The 20,173-nt window shown below is 36.3% G+C and overlaps 2 protein-coding genes across 2 annotated transcripts in view; one reads left to right on the forward strand and one right to left on the reverse strand.

Moving 5' to 3' along the window:
- LOC109110652 (enoyl-CoA hydratase domain-containing protein 2, mitochondrial-like) lies at window positions 1–12,586 on the forward strand. Its single transcript, XM_042777503.1, is given in 10 exon segments — window positions 1–76; window positions 6,073–6,110; window positions 6,112–6,144; window positions 6,722–6,809; window positions 6,976–7,062; window positions 8,121–8,213; window positions 8,497–8,553; window positions 9,184–9,371; window positions 11,513–11,611; window positions 11,718–12,586. Coding segments are annotated over 10 exon segments (822 nt in total). The 5' UTR covers window positions 1–15; the 3' UTR covers window positions 11,796–12,586.
- Window positions 12,104–20,173, reverse strand: part of LOC109103934 (protein zyg-11 homolog) — a 16,782-nt gene continuing 8,712 nt past the window's right edge. The window contains exons 7-16 of the mRNA XM_042777501.1: window positions 18,620–18,684; window positions 18,045–18,144; window positions 17,612–17,662; window positions 17,366–17,527; window positions 17,212–17,259; window positions 15,971–16,168; window positions 15,829–15,881; window positions 14,521–14,618; window positions 14,252–14,431; window positions 12,104–14,161 (exon numbers count right to left, since the gene is read on the reverse strand). Of these exons, the coding sequence (XP_042633435.1) occupies window positions 14,145–14,161; window positions 14,252–14,431; window positions 14,521–14,618; window positions 15,829–15,881; window positions 15,971–16,168; window positions 17,212–17,259; window positions 17,366–17,527; window positions 17,612–17,662; window positions 18,045–18,144; window positions 18,620–18,684 (972 nt within the window). The 3' untranslated portion in view covers window positions 12,104–14,144. The remainder of the gene's footprint in view (window positions 14,162–14,251; window positions 14,432–14,520; window positions 14,619–15,828; window positions 15,882–15,970; window positions 16,169–17,211; window positions 17,260–17,365; window positions 17,528–17,611; window positions 17,663–18,044; window positions 18,145–18,619; window positions 18,685–20,173) is intronic.

A 20,173-nucleotide genomic window follows, 5' to 3' on the forward strand; every position in this document is an offset into this window, starting at 1 on the left:
GCTCGTGGTGCTCTGATGGACCAGTTTGTTGATCGGGCTGAAGCACGGCTGAACCGGCTCGATGGTGAAGACAAAGGTAAGTGCAATCGTCTAAATCATGTAATACTGTACCTGTCTGCTGACGCGTACAGAACACCTGACTACACCTTACAGGCGTGCGGTAGAGTTGGTGTATTAAGTGGAAAAAACATTCATACATAGGTTAATAGTACCTCCAGCATTTTCTTTTTACTGGTAGAAACAGGTGTTGTTATGGCACCTGTATTATATTCAGTAACGCACAACATACACGACTTGGATTTTAGAAAAGTCATTCTGTGAAGTTTTAATTCTTTTTTTCTTTTTTTTTCTTTTTTTGAAATATGCAAATCTATAAAATGTCCTGGTCATGTGACCTCTTATTGCTACACCCACTGTATTATATTCACAAACCGTTTTCTCAAACACCTCTCATGCAGTTGTTTGTGGAAATATGTCTTTGGTTAACTTATTTTTAAAATAGTTATTTATTCTCATTATTTTGTATATATAGCTATACACACACACACACACACACACACACACATATATATATATATATATATATATATATATATATATATATATATAAACATCTCCCATGCATGCTTTATTTTAGGGAAATAAGATTTTGTATTGTACCACAATGTTCTCAGTACATGAACATTTTTTAATCAATTATATTCGAATGGTCATGTGATCTAATAATGTAATTTTGCCTGTAATATCTCTGTAAAAAATGGCAAATCGTCAGCTTGGATATGAATAATCAAAAAAAATCAAATGTTTTAGCAGAAAAGGTTAACTAAGCAAAAAAAAATAGATTTTGTACAGATCCATTAATGTGTAGTGGAGCTTTCCCTTTGAAAGTTGTCCATGGCTTGTAGTATTTTGAAAATCTCGTGAAATTATACATATATTGAGCAGAATTTCACCTGATGTGGGCATGAATGTAGGGTCCCTAAACTTATGTTTCATCACACAAACAAAAATATGACACCACCTGAACATTGTAACTTACATTTTGAATTATTAATAGATAAATTTGAGAAAGCCTTACAGACAAAGCAGAGTTAATAGTTGTAGGAATGAATGGTACAGTGGATTGTGCACTAGTTGAGGCTTGTTGGCTCAGGGGGACCCAGGTTCAAGACTGATAGGAATTATGTCCTGATTTTATTCTCCCACTGTTGTTCCTGCATACACTGCACCCTTCTAAAAATAAAGAAGAACCCTAACCAAATTATGATTGTTCTAACTTTTTCTACATAAATTTTCTATTTTTGCATTTCTCAGAAAAATGCCATTGAGACATGGACCCACCAAATTACACAAGGACTTACAGTACAAAAAACACTATATTACTACTTCAATAAATGTTTGATAGGCACATAATATTGCAATGTAAATATTTTTGTATGAGACATTTTTGTGAGTATGAATGAACCAGCCTTGTGTAACAATATCAGGTCACATGAACAAGAAGTAAAAAGGTTTTCAATAATTCAAATAATTGTCTAAAACAACAACTATATTTTCAAAAGAAAAAAATATGAATGTACATTGTGTGAAAGATGTTTATAAAAATGAAACAGTGGGTGTGACACCATGGGGTCCCATGATCAGAGAGTTATTTAGATTTGAATATTTCAAAAATTCACCAAAAATACACAAAATCATATTTCCAAAGTCATGTATAATGTGGTGTCGGACTATTATATATTATATATATATATATATATATATATATATATATATATTTTTAACTATATATTATGATATGTCTATTTATATTGAAACAACCACAAAGATAAATAGATTTAAATGACGGGAACAAACAAACACACTCGTGAAACTCCATTGCTGTCACAGAAAAACAAACTGCATCCATTGTTCCCTTAACGCTGGTTTCTTTGGAAACAGGGTCATCTTTTCCTCACATCCAAAAACACACTTCTTTTAAAACAATCTTCAAATCTGCAGCACTGCCGATGACTTCTGTAACCTGAATGAAACATGTAGATGGGTGTGCTCTTGCTCTCCCTCTGTTTGCTGTGCGCGCATGCTCTTCTGGGAGAAATGCCCAGACAAGGAATTTCGCACTTCATGACGACATGAAGGGCCATGGACTATAGACAAGATACAATTTGGCACAGTATGAGGGCAAGGTGGATTCAATCTCTGAGCTCCCCTCAGGAACTTAATGACCAGGGCGTTTCTCTGCCGACTGACTGGCCAGCCCACGAGAGAAGGTTAGCAGGACTGGTCACACTCGTCGGGAGCTGCAAAGGCTAATAAAACTGCCAAATAAAACGTTTCACTTGCAAAGAAGGTCCTTCCTCAATGGTATTGGCCAAGGGGCTGCTAATAGCATCTGAATCAACTAAGGGAACCATATCTGATTCCTCCAGAGTGGGGCCACGAGGAGGACTGAGCATTCCCATCTGTCTCAGAGGGGGAAGAGCCGTGTCTATTCACGTAAAAGTGCGTGGGGCCAGAGACAATCTGAATGGCAGGAGTGTGTACTGAATGGGTCTGAGCCCGCCATCTTTGGAAGTAACAGCTGTCAAAGCCTAACTCCCTGTTTGTGGGTCCACTATCACAGCAGTAGTTTGCTTGGGCACGCTGAACAAGACCAGCTAGACTAGAGCTTCCATTGCTTAGTGTTGAATGGAAGGATGGAGAGTGAACACGTGCTTTCTTCGAGGGAGTTTTGGCCTCAGCGAGAATTGACACTCTCCTCTTCCTCTCTGCATGCAGATCAGGACGGCTTCTGAGGCTCAGGGTCTGGCATCACTCTGAGGCATCACTTCGGAAACAGGTAGCATTTCGCCATCTGAAGCCCGGGTTCATGTTTTGGCTGGGGCAGAGGCGGGGTTCCCTTTGCTCTTTTAAGCACCGTATGGGCACAGCAAAAAGCTTCTCGCGTCTTCCTCTGCCGGGGCTTCTTCTACGGCAGCAAGCAGCAGGCTGAGCAGAGCTTCTTCTTCAGCTTCTTGATTGCAGAGTCAGCGAAGAGATGATCTCGTCTTGTAACTTCACAAATTTTTGATGAAATGAAAGGGAATTCTGTTTTTTATTTTAGACTTCAGGTTTTTCATACTGTAAGTTGCATAGATGATCCACACCATCATGAAAAAATGCTATAGAATTTAAATTGTTAATTATAAAAAAATCTTGGAAATTAATAGAAGAAATTTAACACAACACACATACACATACACACACACACACACACACATACACACACACACACACACACACACACACACATAGAAGGTTCCCAAAGCTAATGGGAAATTGTTATGGGAAAGTCCTGGAAATTGATACAAACTTTATGGCAGTTCATATATTTATCATTTAAATGTTACATTATTCATTTATATACTGCGCTGATGGCGACCCGGGTTCGAGTCCCAGCTCGTGGTCCTTTGCCGATCCCGCTCCCCTCTCTCTTCACCAAAAACACTTTCCTGTCTACTCTACACTGTCCTTTTCTAAATAAAGGCATAAAAAGCCCATAAATAAATCTTTAAAAAAAATAATAATAATTATATATTTATAATTTAAATATTAAAATAAATAACAAATATTACAATTACATCAAGTAAATTATACATATTATGCATATTAGTATGACAAACCTGATTCCAAAAAAGTTGGGACACTGTACAAATTGTAAATAAATAAAAAACAGAATGCAATGATGTGGAAGTTTCAAATTTCAATATTTTATTCAGAATAAAACATAGATATCAAATGTTTAAACTGAGAAAATGTATCATTTTAAGGGGAAAAAAAGTTGATTTTAAATTTCATGGCATCAACACATCTCAAAAAAGTTGGGACAAGGCCATGTTCACCACTGTGTTGGCATTCCCTCTTCTTTTTATAACAGTCTGCAAAAACGTCTGGGGACTGAGGAGACAAGTTGCTCAAGTTTAGGAATAGGAATGTTGTCCCATTCTTGTCTAAAACAGGCTTCTGGTTGCTCAAATGTCTTAGGTCTTCTTTGTTGCATCTTCCTCTTTATGATGCGCCAAATGTTTTCTATGGGTGAAAGATCTGGACTGCAGGCTGGCCATTTCAGTACCCGGACCCTTCTTCTACGCAGCCATGATGTTGTAAAATTGATGCAGTATTTGGTCTGGCATTGTCATGTTGGAAAATGCCTCTTCCCTGAAAGAGCCGACGTCTGGATGGGAGCATATGTTGTTCTAGAACTTGGATATACCTTTCAGCATTGATGGTGCCTTTCCAGATGTGTAAGCTGCCCATGCCACACGCACTCATGCAAACCCCATACCATCAGAGATGCAGGCTTCTGAAACTGAGCGCTGATAACAAACTTGGGTCCTTGGGATCCTCTTTAGTTCGGATGACATGGCGTCCCAGTTTTCCAAAAAAGAACTTCAAATTTTGATTCGTCTGAACAGAACAGTTTTCCACTTTGCCACAGTCCATTTTAAATGAGCCTTGGCCCAGAGAAAACGCCTGCGCTTCTGGATCATGTTTAGATATGGCTTCTTTTGTGACCAATAGAGTTTTAGCTGGCAACGGTGAATGGCACGGTGGATTGTGTTCTGCGACAATGTTTTCTGGAAGTATTCCTGAGCACATGCATCCATTACCATTACATTACCATTACACAAAGAGATGCAGTGCCGTATAAGGGCCCGAAGATCACGGGCATCCAGTATGGTTCCTTGACCCTTACACACAGAGATTGTTCCAGATTCTCTGAATCTTTGGATGAAATTATGCACTGTAGATGATGATAACTTCAAACTCTTTGCAATTTTTCTCTGAGAAACTCCTTTCTGATATTGCTCCAATATTTTTCGCCCCAGCATTGGGGGAACTGGTGATCCTTGACTTCTGAGAGACACCGCCACTCTGAGAGGCTCTTTTTATTCACAATCATGTTGCCAGTTGACCTAATAAGTTGCAAACTGGTCCTCCAGCTGTTCCTTATATGTACATTTAACTTTTCCGGCCTCTTATTGCTACCTGTCCGAACTTTTTTGGAATGTGTAGCTCTCATGAAATCCAAAATGAGTCAATATTTGGCATGACATTTCAAAATGTCAAAATCTATATTCTATTGTGAATAAAATATAAGTTTATGAGATTTGTAAATTATTCCATTCCCTTTTTACTCACAAAGTGTCCCAACTTTTTTGGAATCGGGTTTGTATTTGTTATTTTGCCTTTAATTTGGGGAAGTGAAGCAATGTGACAAACAACGTTTAAGGGAACAAAGGCCAAGGAGAGATAATGTGTCTTTTATCACACTAGCACACTGGTTTTCAAACCTGTCCTCTAGGACCCCCAACCCTGCACATTTTGTATGTCTCCCTTATCAGACACACCCAATTTAGTTCTTGCAGTCTTTACTAACGAGCTGATGAGTTGAATCAGTTGTGTTAGATGAAGGAGACATACAAAATGTTTAGGGCTGGGAGCCCTACAAGACTACAAGGACTATATCATATAACTGCATGTCAGTATGATACACAATGCATTAACACCGGTGTGCTGCTTAATCACCTTTCATCCATTATTTCTTACACTTGCAACCTGTTTTATAAGGACCCATGAAGGGTAGTTTAGTTTACACAATGAAAGTTTGGTCTTATTTCAGTCACTCAAGGATTTCGCAAGGGTGAAATGCTAACCCCAGGCAGATTTTGCAAAAAAGTTGTCACATGTTGACCAACAGAAAGTTGCTTGTTTGGAAAGTGACTTCTTTGTGAGCTGCACTCGTCACTAGACTATTGACAGTAGACAATGCACTTGTTTTTACAACAAAATTTCATTGACATGAAAGTACAAAAAACAAAAGAATTTTCAACCATAATTTAATATCCCATGTGAAAAGTTTAGCCATAGTCATGCCATAAGAGTAATTACTTATTTAATTTAGCATCATTTTTCCATGCTGTCTGTGATCGCATCACATCAGACTTGTCACCCATATTTGGGTCACAGCCCACCAGTTAGAACCACAACCATAGCTACAGCTCCGGTTTCTCTTTTCTCTTGTCTGGTTAGGTATAGTGGAAGTGCTGATGTGTCGTGAAAGGGCGAGGAGGAAACTCTCTGGGACGTGTGTTTGTGGGTCAGGTGAGTGTGCAGAAAACCCCCCGTCCTACCAGCATCAAGCTCAAAAACATGCGGGAAGCAGAAGATCTAAGCATGAACTTTCTATCTGCCCTCTTTTCTGATTTTCATCATAATAATTCAGCCCTATACTGGTGTGTTAGATTTCCACCACATGTCACAAGGAATCATTCTTTTTGTGCTCTTTAGAGATAAAAGATTCATGTAAATAAATAATAAATACGTTTTAAAGAATGTATGGTATGACTGTGTATATAGCCTTTAACTGTTCATCATGCAACCAATCGCTGGTCCATTTTTTTTTTAAATATTAACTTAATTCACTTGAGCAACAGATGGTCCATTTCTGTCTATTTTCTTCTTTTTGTTTCCACAAAGTAGTATAAGGGCTTTTTTTTTTACATTTGTATTTGATCAGTTTATCCAAAGAAAGTTTGGTAAAAGTGTGTCAGGCTTTATATAAATAACAGCGTACAAAGACAAAAAATAAATCGGGCATATCTCTCCCAGAATTCTGCCTCAAATCAATATTTCCTGTTTTTATCTTTCTATGTCTATATATGCATCTTTCTCTTTGTAGATGAGAGAGCTGGTGTCATCGTTGCATCATGATGCAGCGGTTCGTGTGGTGGTCTTCAGGAGTTTGATACCCGGAGTCTTTTGTGCAGGTTTGTAAAGGATTCTGTCACATAAAACCAAAGACAGCATTGCCAGTATACTTTAAAGATGATGTCATTTTTAAAATACTTTCTCTTGCTCATATATTAGTATAATAAAGAAGAGCTGAAGCAGATATTTGCAAACGTCATAAATAGTCTTTTTGTGTGTTAACAGGGGCAGATCTTAAGGAGAGAGCTCAGATGAGTAACCCTGAGGCAGAGCTGTTTGTACATGGCCTACGATCACTAATGAATGACATCGGTGAGGCACGAGGATGGTGTTTCTCATGAATATTGCAAAATGACTATAATCCTGCTCAGAAAGTGATGATAACACTGAATTCAGATAGTGTTGCACTGAAAAGGTAATTGTTTCCCAGCTGCAAATGCGATTATGGCTGGAGGTGAGAATGATTGGATATGCATAATAATAAACTCACAGTAGGTGAATTTTCTCTGTGCCCTCAATTTTTGCATAAGTTTGCAAATAACTTTTAGGAAAATGCTACTGTTTTGTGAGCAGAAGGTTGAGAAAGAATCTTCTCTATACAATTTTCTACTAGCATTTATGAGTGTCTATACACAGTGGGAGTGAAATGCTTCTAATTTTAAACATTTTATATATATATCTATATATATATATATATATATATATATAATATATATATATATATATATATTAAAAAAGTTTAATTTTAATAAAAACTAATTTTAATTACTAACTTATTTTAATAGCCAAAAACATATAAGTAAAAAAGTTTCATTTTAATAAAAACTAATTTTAATTACTAACTTATTTTAATAGCCAAAAACATATGTATCTGTGTACCACAAATGCATGCAATCCAGTTACAATCCAGTTTTCCATTCCGTAAAAAATTGCATCACCCAGGAAGTGACATCATTTGGACCCTTTCTACAACATGACAGGAAGACAAGTAAATAGTTACTCAATTTTTACACTGATGGTTTTATGACAGCGTTTGACAAGCTTAAAAAAAGTTTTCAACATTGATAATAATAAAAGAAATGTTTCTTGAGCACCAAGATCAGTGTTTTTCAATGATTTCTGAAGGATTGTGTGACACTGGAGTAATGATGCTGAAAATTCAGCTTTGCCATCACAGGAATAAATTACATTTTAAAACTTATTCAAATAGAAAACAGTTGTTTTGAATTGTATTATTAGTTGAGACGCAAAATGAAGTTTTCTGAGAGATTGAAAACTATTCATTGAAATTCACTATTCATTTAATTAATATATTAAAACATATACAAACTCCCATGAATGTGATCTATGACCTGTCCATTATGTGCCAGCTGCGCTGCCCATGCCAACCATCGCAGCAGTGGACGGCTTTGCTCTCGGGGGCGGTTTGGAATTGGCACTAGCGTGTGACCTTCGCACAGCAGGTGAGTGGCTGCTTTGACCTTCTGGGGGTAGATCACGACAGGTATCACAACTGTGGGTGTGGGTTTGCGTGATTTGTAGTCATTCTGTCTGGGACGTCATGGAGTGGGGAATCTCTGCGGTCACAGCATGCAGAGGCTGGGTCCTTCAACTGACCTTTTTCTGTGGTTGTGTGTGTGTGTGTGTGTGTGTGTGTGTGTGCGTGTGTGTGTGCGTGCGTGTGTGCATTTTTGTGTGTGTGTGTGTGTGTGTGTGTTGGTTGTGTGTGTGTGTGAAAAAAAAGAGCACATTCTGCACAGATGGGCCTGATTGAAACCACGCGAGGATTACTCCCAGGGGCTGGTGAGAAATATTAATGAATAGATAGAGCGACTGAATTAATAAAACAACAGACAGCTAGATGGCAGTCCCATTACAGAAGAGAGAGAGACAAACAGGAAGTAACAGGACAGATAGAATTAACCGGAAGAGTGAAACAACACTTTTTGAAAAGCTTATACAATCCCTGTACTTTTTTAATTTCATGACATGTTAGGAAATTATACTTAACACAATAATAAATATATATATAATATTTCAGCTTGCTACCAAGGTGACATTTCTCAATTTTTGTCACATCATTTTTAGTAATATTTGTATTTATTTTATACTTTATTTTTTATATACATATGTATTATATATATATAATACATATGTATTATATATATATATATATATATATAGATATATATATATATATATATATATATATATATATATAACTAAATCATCAATCAAATCTTTCTGTATATATGTGTATCAGGAAAGTCAAAGGTTATTATACTTTATATATACTTTTTTTTAATATAATATGTAGTATATATATATATATATATATATATATATATAATATTTATATAATATATATATATGATATATATATATATATAAAACTAAATCATCAATCAAATCATTTCTGTATATGTGTATCAGGAGGCAGTCAAAGGTTGCCCCGGACGGTCGGCTTTGCCATCGCGAAGGAGCTGATTTTTACAGGCCGGCGTGTCGGGGGAGAACGAGCTGCAGAGTTGGGGCTGGTCAACCGCTCCGTGCCACAGAACCAGACGGGAGACGCGGCCCACAAAGAGGCTCTTAGTCTCGCACGAGAGATCCTGCCTCAGGTGAGTCTGTAGGACATTTACTTCTTCACTCACTCTCAGACACTTTCTTGCCTCTGCTACTGTCTCACTGAATTATACTCTCTTCTGTTGTGAGCACACTCCAAAACTATAGGTACACTCTGATAGTGTCCTGTGAAGTGGGCTCCAGAGGGTATTCAGACATTGTCTCAGATTGTCGGGAGTGTATATGCTTAGGCCAAAGGGTGCTGCACACTGCATAGAAAACCACTGTACATCAGTATAGACAGGGAAATTTACCCATCAGTCATTGCACACCACCGCATTGTGACTGTTACAATACCATTATCATGAACAGTTAAGAAAAATGTGTTTATTCCACTGATCTATAATATAGAACATATATAGATCAGTGGTTTATTCTAATATCAATAATATAATAATGTTTTTGGGGAATTTTTTTTTTTTGTGTGCTCAACAAGACTATTTATTTGATCAAAAATACTGTAAAATACCAAAAAAAACAGTAATACTGTGAAATATTATTATTAGTATAAAAAATAACGTTTTTCTATTTGAATATATATTTCAAATGTAATTTTATTTCTTTTTTGTATCTTATAAAAGCCTTAATGGTCATTTTTGGTTAATTTAATGCTACCTTGCTTAAAAATTGTAGATTTGTGTGTGTGTATATATATATATATATATATATAGTAATTTATATATATATATATATATATAATTTTGTGAAGTAAACATCTACAGAGGCTGTATAGGGACCCTGTTTATGTGTGTGTGGTTAATTTAGCAGGGTTTCTCATCATTTGATAAGTGTAGCTCATAGATATGATTTTTATGCATCTATGATTATATTTACGTTTGTATGTTTCTGTGGTTACGGAATTGTTTGCATACTAGTTCAGCTGTAGCCACAGGCATTTCATTGTGTACTTGAGTGCTTTAATCTCATTTGCGTCATGTGACACTGTACTGTCACATAGATCGTCTCACATCATGACTCAAGACGACAGGCTGGCCATGAATATGTATATCCTCAAGACAGACCTGGCTCAAATGTGCCAGTACAGTCTTCCCTCAGGCCCACTAGTGTCCAGAGCACACCATTAACGCGATAAACAATGTAATGGTACAAAAGACACGTGCGTAATCGAGGGCATGACCTTGTTATTCATCGCCTTTGGCATGATCCTGAACATGTGTCATATCGTCGTCATTATATGACTTTGCACGTGGATTTGTGGAACTGGAATGTTCTGTACTGTACTTAATTGTCACGTGACAACGAGAACATCCTGCTTTTCTGGTTTCCCCCATGATCGCCAAGTCATTATTTTAGATTAAAATGAAGATGGCCTATTTCGGTGTGGGAACATGCAGATTTTACAGTTGCAGTGAATAAACAGACAGAATAAACATTATTGGCAGACTTACACTTCCATTGAAGAAAAAATACTTCTATTCAGCAAGGATGCGTTTTATTGATTGACAGTAAAGATGTTTACATTGATACAAATTATTTCTGTTTTAAATAAATGCTCTTATTTTGAACTTTTTATTCATCAGAGAATCCTGAGAAAATGTATGTTTCAGAAATGTATCACAAATCAGCATATTATAATGATTTCCTAAGGAATCATGACACTAAAGACTAAATAACCATCACAGGAATAAATTACATTTTGAAATAAACAAAAATAATAATAAAAAAAAGAGTTCTTTTATATTGTAATATTTATTATTTAAATATTTTTTATGAACAATAGTAATAGGAATGTTGGCAAGAAGTACACAAATAATTATATTTTTAATTTATTAGTTTTTAATTTATTTAAAAAAAATAATGTAATTTTACAATATTACTGTTTTTACTGTATTTTTGATCAAATAAAACAGCCTTTGTGAGCATAAGATACTTCTTTGAGAAACATTATAAAAGTATTATTTTTAATTTATATTTAAAATGAGTTATTTTTGTACTTCCGGCCAATTTTAATATTGTTCATCAACACTGTTAAAAAAAAAAAAATAATAATAATAATAATAAAAAAAAGTGAAACAACAAATAAACAGAATATAACAATATAACAGGTGGAAATAAATGTTTTAATTTTGTTTTCAAGTGTTTGAACAGATTTATTTTTGTTTTCTTCTCTCCTCAGGCCCCGATTGCCGTGCGAATGGCTAAAGTAGCCATGAATCGAGGCTCTGAGGTGGACATCTCTTCAGGAATGGCTATTGAGGGAATGTGTTACGCCAGGGTGAGTGTTATATATAAACCATATAAATAAAAACATCTGCACAATTTCATTTTGTTGCAGTATTTTGTGTCCTTGGTTTGACTTTGAATATTTTGTGGTTTCTCAGCTCATTCCTACACGGGACAGACAGGAGGGCATGGCTGCGTTTATAGAAAAGAGGCCTCCAAGGTACACTGGAGAGTGAAAGTCTGACTCTGCAAAACACGTTTCAAATCCACATGGTACTACACTGGGTTACATGGCGTTACTGCATTGTACCCAGTGTTGGGTTTCAATTTCCTTTAAAATCTGAGCTTTGTAATGCCTAAAAATTACTACCACAAATAATTTCAAAAGGACTTTATCATGTTGTACCTTTTTCATTTGTAAAAAAATGAAAACCAATGTAAAATTTTGAGCTTGGATATTCTTCAAATTTTAATGATACTTTAATTTGAAAAAGTACTTTAAAATGAATGTATTAATAAAGATTAACAGCAGACCGAAGCAGCAGGGGTTTTACATTCTTTATTCCCCAAACATAACTTGCATAAATCTGAATCTGAGCAGCAGTATGACACTAGTTTACTCTTGTTTTGCTGCTCAATCCACATATGTGAGGAAGTGAGGAAGAGAACAGTAGTGTGGCACAAAACCAAAAATGGAAGGCCACATACATGATGAGGGTCTCCACGCTCGGCCTGTAGAGTCCAGTGAACTCGTTTGGTCCATTTACACAGCGGCAGATTCAATTTAACGTCAGTATTTGTTAATGTTGAAGCTGAATCCAAAAACGGGCATTGTTGTGATGTATTTCAGGTGTATAAACCTGGCCAAAGATTTACAGTACAAATTTTAACAAATACTTACAGTATATATTTCATGCAATCTGCAAGAACAGCTGCATGACACAATAAGATTTTCTGGAACAAAGCACATTTGCTGGAGCATCTATCTCATCATAAAACATGGCCCAGTTACAAACAGAAAACCAAATCCATGCTGCAAAAAAGAATCATACCCATCCATGGAAATGAAACATTTATATACAAAAACGCTTAAGTTCACTGGAACAAATGGAGTATAATTTTTTTAATTGCAATTTCAAACAAGACAAGTTGAACCTGCTGCAGCTTCATTGGTGTTAAGTTAAAAGTTCAATGCAAGTATGTTTCGCAAAAAGGCAAATTCAGTGATTTTTGGCAAATCACCAGCGCTCCAAAGATGCCACGATCAAAACAAAGTTCTTCCTCTTGACTTTTTTACAAGGTGCTGTTTATCTGCGTCCGTTTTTACGTCTACGTGCTTGATTTCTCAACGTGGTTTATGAGGCAACAATCCATTTATTGACATAATCCTGCAAAGGCAAAAGCTTTGATTTTATTAATCTCCACCAGTTTCGTTTGCTTCTGAAGAGCTCCAGGTTCTCGAGGAATCTTTCATCTGAGCTTACATGTTCAGTCCACTTAGTACCATTTTTTGAAACAAACTCAAACCTGGATCATATGGAAGCCTGTTTCCGCCACTAAATAAAAAATAAAACAAGGTAATTGCGACTTTTTATCTCACAATTCTGAGGTTTTTTTCTCGCAGATGCGAGTTAATATCTCGCAATTCTGACTTTCTTTTTTTCTCAGAATTGCGAGATATAAAGTCAGAATTGCGTGATACAAATTTGAATCCTGACTTTTTTTCTTGGAATTTGCAAGTTTATATCTCATTCTGACTTTATAACTCACAATTCTGAGAAAAAAAGAAAGTCAGAATTGCAAGTTATAAACTCGCAATTCCGAGAAAAAGTATTTGCGAAAATTGTTATTAATTTGTATTTGTAAAGAATTGCGAGATAAAAAGTCGCAATTACCTTGTTTTATTTTTTTATTCAGTGGCAGAAACGGGCTTCCATAGGATCATAATACTTTGCGTGCAACACAACATCATAAACACTGTCATCTGCAACCATTTTTATACAGTCTATAAAAATATATTTCATCCCTAAAGCTCTCATGCTGTTCAGTGCGTTGACAAGCGGTTGTCTCTCGTTTGTACACACAGATCACACACTTTTTTTTTCTCTCTCACACATGCAGTTTAACATATTCCACACTGAACATTACTAAACCGTCCATGTATTTCCATGTAACACAACTGTATCTGTTGTGTCTTTATATTATTGCATTTTATGCCCATCAAGACAGAAATCTCTCAAATAAAGGGAATTTCCTAAGGATTTGCATCCAAAATCTGAATATGCATACATAACAATCTGATGCACATGCTCTTAATACACACATGCACACACATATAAACTCTCACATACGTCCCACGTTTTAACATAAACACTCTCTTAGCTGCTGCCCGTCTAAATAAACATTTCCTCAGATCACGGAGACTTATGTCAAATAAATAATGGATTCCGTCGTGTGCAAACATATGCAAAGTAACTCATCCGCACGTTCCTCCTAACAGAAGAGCAGCAGAGCCTCAATGTCATACGGATGGGCACGAGTGAACACATACACATACAAAAAGCTTCCGGAGACCACGGAGCTTGTCATGGAACGTTTTTCTCTGGAAAACAAAGAGAAATATAGAATCAATTTTTTTTTAAAGAAACTGATTTCAAACCCATTTGACTTTGGTTGTTCTGTGGACACGTACCTCTATGTGTGTGTGTTTTGGGCGGTCCTGTGTATCCTGTGCGTGCTCGGTGGCGATGTAAACTGTCAAGGATGCTTTCAGCCAATCGCAGCACGTCGCCGTGGGTTTGGGGATGTGACATCACATCCTCTAGATGCTGCAGTCCTCCTTCCTCCAGTAGCATGCTGCAGTACCGGCCCGCTGCATTCATGAAAGCAGAAGGGGAAAATAAAATTTAACACAGAAAGTCTTTGGGCTCAGGAGCGTTGGGTTTATGGTGCTGATCTCACCATTTTTGCTGCAGACGTGCTGCATGGCCCATGCGGCCCACAGCTGGACTCCTGGGGCCTGGAAGCACTCCAGTAAAGGAAAGAAAGGGTTGAACGACCTGAAAAAGACACACAGATGTGTACACTAAACACTTGATCCCTTTATAATACTAGAAATCATTTTCATTCTAGTGCATAGTAGAAGAGAGCTTGAAAGAGGTCTGCACAAGCATTAAACTGAAGCCTGAACCCAACGAGTCTCCTAGAAGCACTAGTGTCATGTCAAGTGTTATTGTTAATGAAAACTATTAAAAGTTTGTATTTTTATTTTAATGGAAATAAAGCACAAATATTAGATGAAAAAAATAAATGAAAATTGGAAATGTTGCCTTGGCGAAAAAAAAAAAAAACTAAGTGTAATAACAGAAAAAAATGAAAATAAAACTAAATAGAAATAATAATTATAAAAAAAGGGGAAAGGCACAAAAAAATTAAAATTCAATTTTAGAAACTAAATTTAAATTAGGAAATTAAAAAGAAATTAAAAAAATTGTTCATAATTCAAATACAGAAATAATTTAAATATTAATAAATACTGTAATAGTATATTAAAAATACAAAAATAACACTGCTCAAAGCCAGTGCTGTCAATGTTTTAGTTAATAATTTAATTTTGGATGAGCAAAATTATTGTTGTGACCTTTTTGCCATTTTTTTGTATTCTTAATGGACATTTTATGCATTTTACAAATTTATCAGCATATATTAAATTTTTATTGATAAATAATACAAATCTGGACCTTAAATTTTATTTATACACTTAGTCGCACAGGAAGTTGTAAGTACATTGTTATAAAATAAATGTAAAAAGTACTGTATTTTTCATTCCTGTGGTACAAGTAACATTTACTGAATGTTGTCTTTCACTTCACTCACCTTAAAAAAAAACAAAAAAAAAAATCATATTTATCTTATAATATATATTTTTATTGAATTTCAAGCCCAAACTCATCACAAGTTCGAGGATATAAGAGCCTTATGATTAAATCCATTTTATATGTTCCCCAAATTCTTAGAATATTGTATTAATGGTTTAAATAATATTACTAATTAAAATGGATTCAAAACTTTAGTCATTTATTGAAATTTGAACAATAATAGTGCTCTATGAAATGCCTTAAAAAAAATGACCAAAACTTTACTCAACCAGAGACCAGACCTGGCAAACTCTGTTGTTGAGTAGCAGACGCCTTTAGTACTCGACACTGTCCATGCTTTACATTCAGTGAAGCATGTTTTTCATGATGTGGGTTTGTCATATTTTCTCACCTGTACGCTACCATCTCACATTCCGGCGTCGGCCACTTCAGAATCGCAGAATGCTGCGAGAGATACATAATAATTAAACCATTTACTCAGGCCTCTGGTGCAATAATAAAAAATTTGTGCTTCTATTTGTGCAAGCACACACCAGTTGCTCCAGCAGCGTGGTCCTGAGTGACAGGTCGAGGGTCCACACCTTCTCGCCCCGTGAGGTGAGGTGGGCCAAGATGCCTGCGGCAAAATAACTGACCTCCACCTCTGGACTGTTCAGCAGAGAGCGAATGTGATCCAGAAAACTTTGAACCATCAGCTCAACGTGCAACTCCCCCACCTCGGCGATATTATTCTGAATACAAGCGCAACAAACAAACAAAACATTCAGAACTAGACAAGATAGAGAAAGGACAATAGCACAGGGGACCACAGCTCCAAAAATACAACTGAATGCAAAGTGAAAGAGTCTCATTATACTTTCTAACTAAGGGAAGCTATTTGCATAATCCCTCAGCACGGCTTCCTTTGACACGAGAAGGCGTTTTATCAGTGCTGCCCACAGCTCCAGAATCGCTCACCTCAATTCAATTTCACCAGAGCAAAACACTGCAATATGTATTTCCCTCTCCAGTGCATATCCGGCACAGAACTACTGGAGGCTCAATACAGAAAAAGGCTTCTATTTGATATGTTATATATGCTTCTAAATAATAATATGCATGCACAAACGCAACAGTTCAAAAGTTTGGGGATTTTAAAAGAAGTCTCTCATGCTCACCAAGGCTACATATAACTGATCAAAAAAATTCAAATAACTGTTTTATATTTAAATATATTTTAAAATGGAATTTATTCCTTTGATAGTAAAGGTGAATTTACAGCATCATTACTCCAGTCTTCAGTGTCACATGATCCTTTAGAAATCATTCTAACATTCTGATTTGCTGCTCAAGAAACATGTCTGATTATTATCAATGTTGAAAACAGTTGTGCTACTTTCTTTGTGGAATTTTTGTGGAATATTTTTGTGGAAAAGGTGATGCAATTCTTTGAGGAGTACGAAATTTCAGTAGAAAGGCATTTATTTGAAATATAATTTTTAAGGAAAGTCTTTGTCACTTTTGGTAGATTTAATGAATCCTTGCTGAATAAAAGTATAATTTCTTAAAAAAAAAATAGTGATTATGCAATTTTATATATATATATATATATATATATATATATATATATATATATATATATATATATATATATATATATATATATATATATAAATTATGTGCTTCAATAAAAATGCTAAAATAAAAACTAATTAAAATAACATTTTAAAATTTAAATCAGTTTTTGGATCCCACATTTTCAGTGTGAACTTTTGACCCCCCCACTGTTCCTTACCAGTAAGCCCAGGACCTTCTGTTGAATGGACGATTCTGATGGAAAGGACTGGAAAAATTCAGATATTTTCAGATGAGAACTTCAAGGCAGGTTTTTAAACAAAGCACAGTTATGTTCTTCCGAAAATTCTTTAAAAAGGGTTTGAAGTGTTTACCTCGAGTACTTTGATGAAGAGCTCTAGTCCCTGGTTCTCTATGAAGTGTCTGCAGGTGGTAGGAGACTCATCTGTGAGGTTCCACAGAGCACTGAGTGTGAACTTCAGCGTGGCGTCCACGATACCCTGACACGTTTTCTGCCGCACAATGTGCAGGAGTTGCTATGATGTAAAGAGTGTGAAAGATAAGAATCACTACTACTTCCATTCAAGCATTACAAATGTAAAAAAAAAACAAAGGCGTACCTTTACGATAAACAGTTCAGCTCCTAATTGTGCAGTTTGCTCAGTGGACAACTATTAAAGAAACACACAAAGAGTCAACTGTGATGTCACAATCGTGTTGCACTGTAGTACATGGAGCTGCTTGAAGTGTACATATGAGTCAACTCACTCCTTCAGTCAGAATTGAGAGATCAAGTGTCTGTCTATATAAACTTCCCTTATCCACTTGACGAAGTGGATTGCATTTTTAGAATGGTGGCTGGATTCCCCCGAGGGGAAGTGCTGGCGTACGTGACACTGGGAGAATGTCACTGTCTCGGTTCTGTCACTCTGACACTGCATTTTATGATGCGTCACTGCGATAGAATGTTCTGAATCTTTTCTGGAAGCCTCCCAACTTCTGTTTACTCTCTACGGTTAAACATGTTCTCGAGTGGAGACTGCACCTGCTCACCTTGGCAGCAAGGATGGAGATAATAGCCACAGCCATCCTCTGCATGTTCTGATCCTCGTGGTTACACAGCCACTGCATGACCAGCTTAGCAGCTTCGAACCTGAACAAACATCATATTTGATCCACATAAATTGGTGGGACATTTAAATAGGTCAACAAGACAACACACTACCAGTTTGAACTGAAAGCATTTATCTGATAACCTTTTCATCGAAAATGTTACTGCATTTTAGAAATGTTGTAAACAGTCATGAGTAGGTGTGCAAATTGTAGACTTTTAGTGTATTTGCACAACAGAACTGCTGAATTCTACGTTCTGATTGGCTGATACTGAAACAGATCCTAATAAACTCTTACTTTTGAATGGTAGTTTCAAAAAGCAACATAGTCAAACACAGCAAAAGACCAACAGAGGACACTTCGCATGTAAAACAGATGAAAAAAGCATGCACATTTACATTTCTTTTTCTAAATTACTTTAATATGTATTGATATTACTTCAGTATTATTAGCAGCTTGACAAAAACTGAAGAGAGTGATTATCAAATTTTTAAGCAGAAAATGAAAAGTGTTACCTGTTGAAGGGAACCTCCTGCAAGATTCGATCACTGCATAGAGACAGCAAGCAGTTCTTCTGCAGCTGAAAAAAAACAAAGAAAAAAAAAAAAAAAAACCTGTAAAACCTTTTCCTCATTCTTGAAATGATGTATCATCATGGGGAACTGGATGATCGTGTACAATGAGAATGTTAAATGTTTTCAGGAAGAACAAATGCTTATTGTGTGAAGCTGAGTATGTGAGTGGAGTGGCAAGAATTTCTCCTGCGCACTCAAAGCATTCAATAATCACTCCGCTCCGGGTTCAGTATTTCCTGCTCCTCACTCCACTGAGCAGAACCGCTGCTCCGCCTTCACTCATCACGAAATTTGTGGCTAGAGTATTTCTATACACTTTCAAATATCACAAAGTTCTGTTTAGAACTTCTATTAAACTAAAAATAAATACACTATACTAGAAGAATAGTTTTAACACACACCACATTAACACCAAAACTATATCAATTCAAAATAAAATAACTTTTAAACAAATTTTCTTTTCAGAATCTCTCCACCATCTCAACTGTGGTGAAGCTGAGCATTGTAGTTACTTCAGAAACAGAATGAATATGCTGTAACTTTTCCGTTCTTAAGCTGATAAATCCCAGGACAGCGTTGACAATAATTCACTGCACTCCTGAATGTTTCTATGTGCGAGCTTGTGTGTTGTGTAGCAGCTAGGGATGCACCGATACTGGCATTGGTATCAACCCGATACTGCGCTCCTGTACTTGTACTTGTAAAAATGCCCCGATACCAAAAGCCGATACTACACAGCGTGTGAACAGAGCTGTGTCCAGAAAAAGAAATACTGACAACAGAACAACAGAGAGTAGAATGGAGTTATTAGAGATTAAGGATGTCTATGAAGAACAAGTAATTAATATAATGTTAAACATTCAATAGTCACGCCTGTATAGCGGATGTGCGCAGGCTGATAAGCAGAGCGCTCTGAGTGGATTGAGCGCGCAGTGGCACAGATGCACGAGCTTGTCGGGTGAATATCTCACAGACATCACTGGAAAGTCTGTAGTTCGGTCGGATGTGTCAAAAGCAAGCAAGCAAAACAGTGCACAAGTTACTAAAGTTATTTGGACGGTAAGGAGAGCGAGAGCGTGCACTTCTGTTGAATGATCTTAATTGCTGTTCGCTTCATTAGCACGATTAAAGCAAAAGTGAAACTAGCAGACTGTGTGAAATGCGCTAGGCTATAAGTGTCTCTCTCATTCTGCACCAATGCAAACATGTTTAGCTTGTTTTAAAATTATGGATTTTAGTCGTACGTGAGGGGCCTCAACAGTGCGTGTGGCGCAAATAAAAAAAAAAATACAAATACTGTGAAAATACAGGTATCGGTGAGTACCAAAAATGAAAGTATCGGTATCGGACTTGTTCTGAAAACAGTAGTATCGGTGCATCCCTAGTAGCAGCACATTAGTGTAGAGTGGAGATTAACTTCCTGTACAATAAACTGTTTAAAATTTTAAATCCACACAAAAAACAATCAAAATACTACAAACATGCTTGAGATAT

This window comes from Cyprinus carpio, chromosome A20 (assembly GCF_018340385.1).
Source record: "Cyprinus carpio isolate SPL01 chromosome A20, ASM1834038v1, whole genome shotgun sequence".
Taxonomy (NCBI): domain Eukaryota; kingdom Metazoa; phylum Chordata; class Actinopteri; order Cypriniformes; family Cyprinidae; genus Cyprinus; species Cyprinus carpio.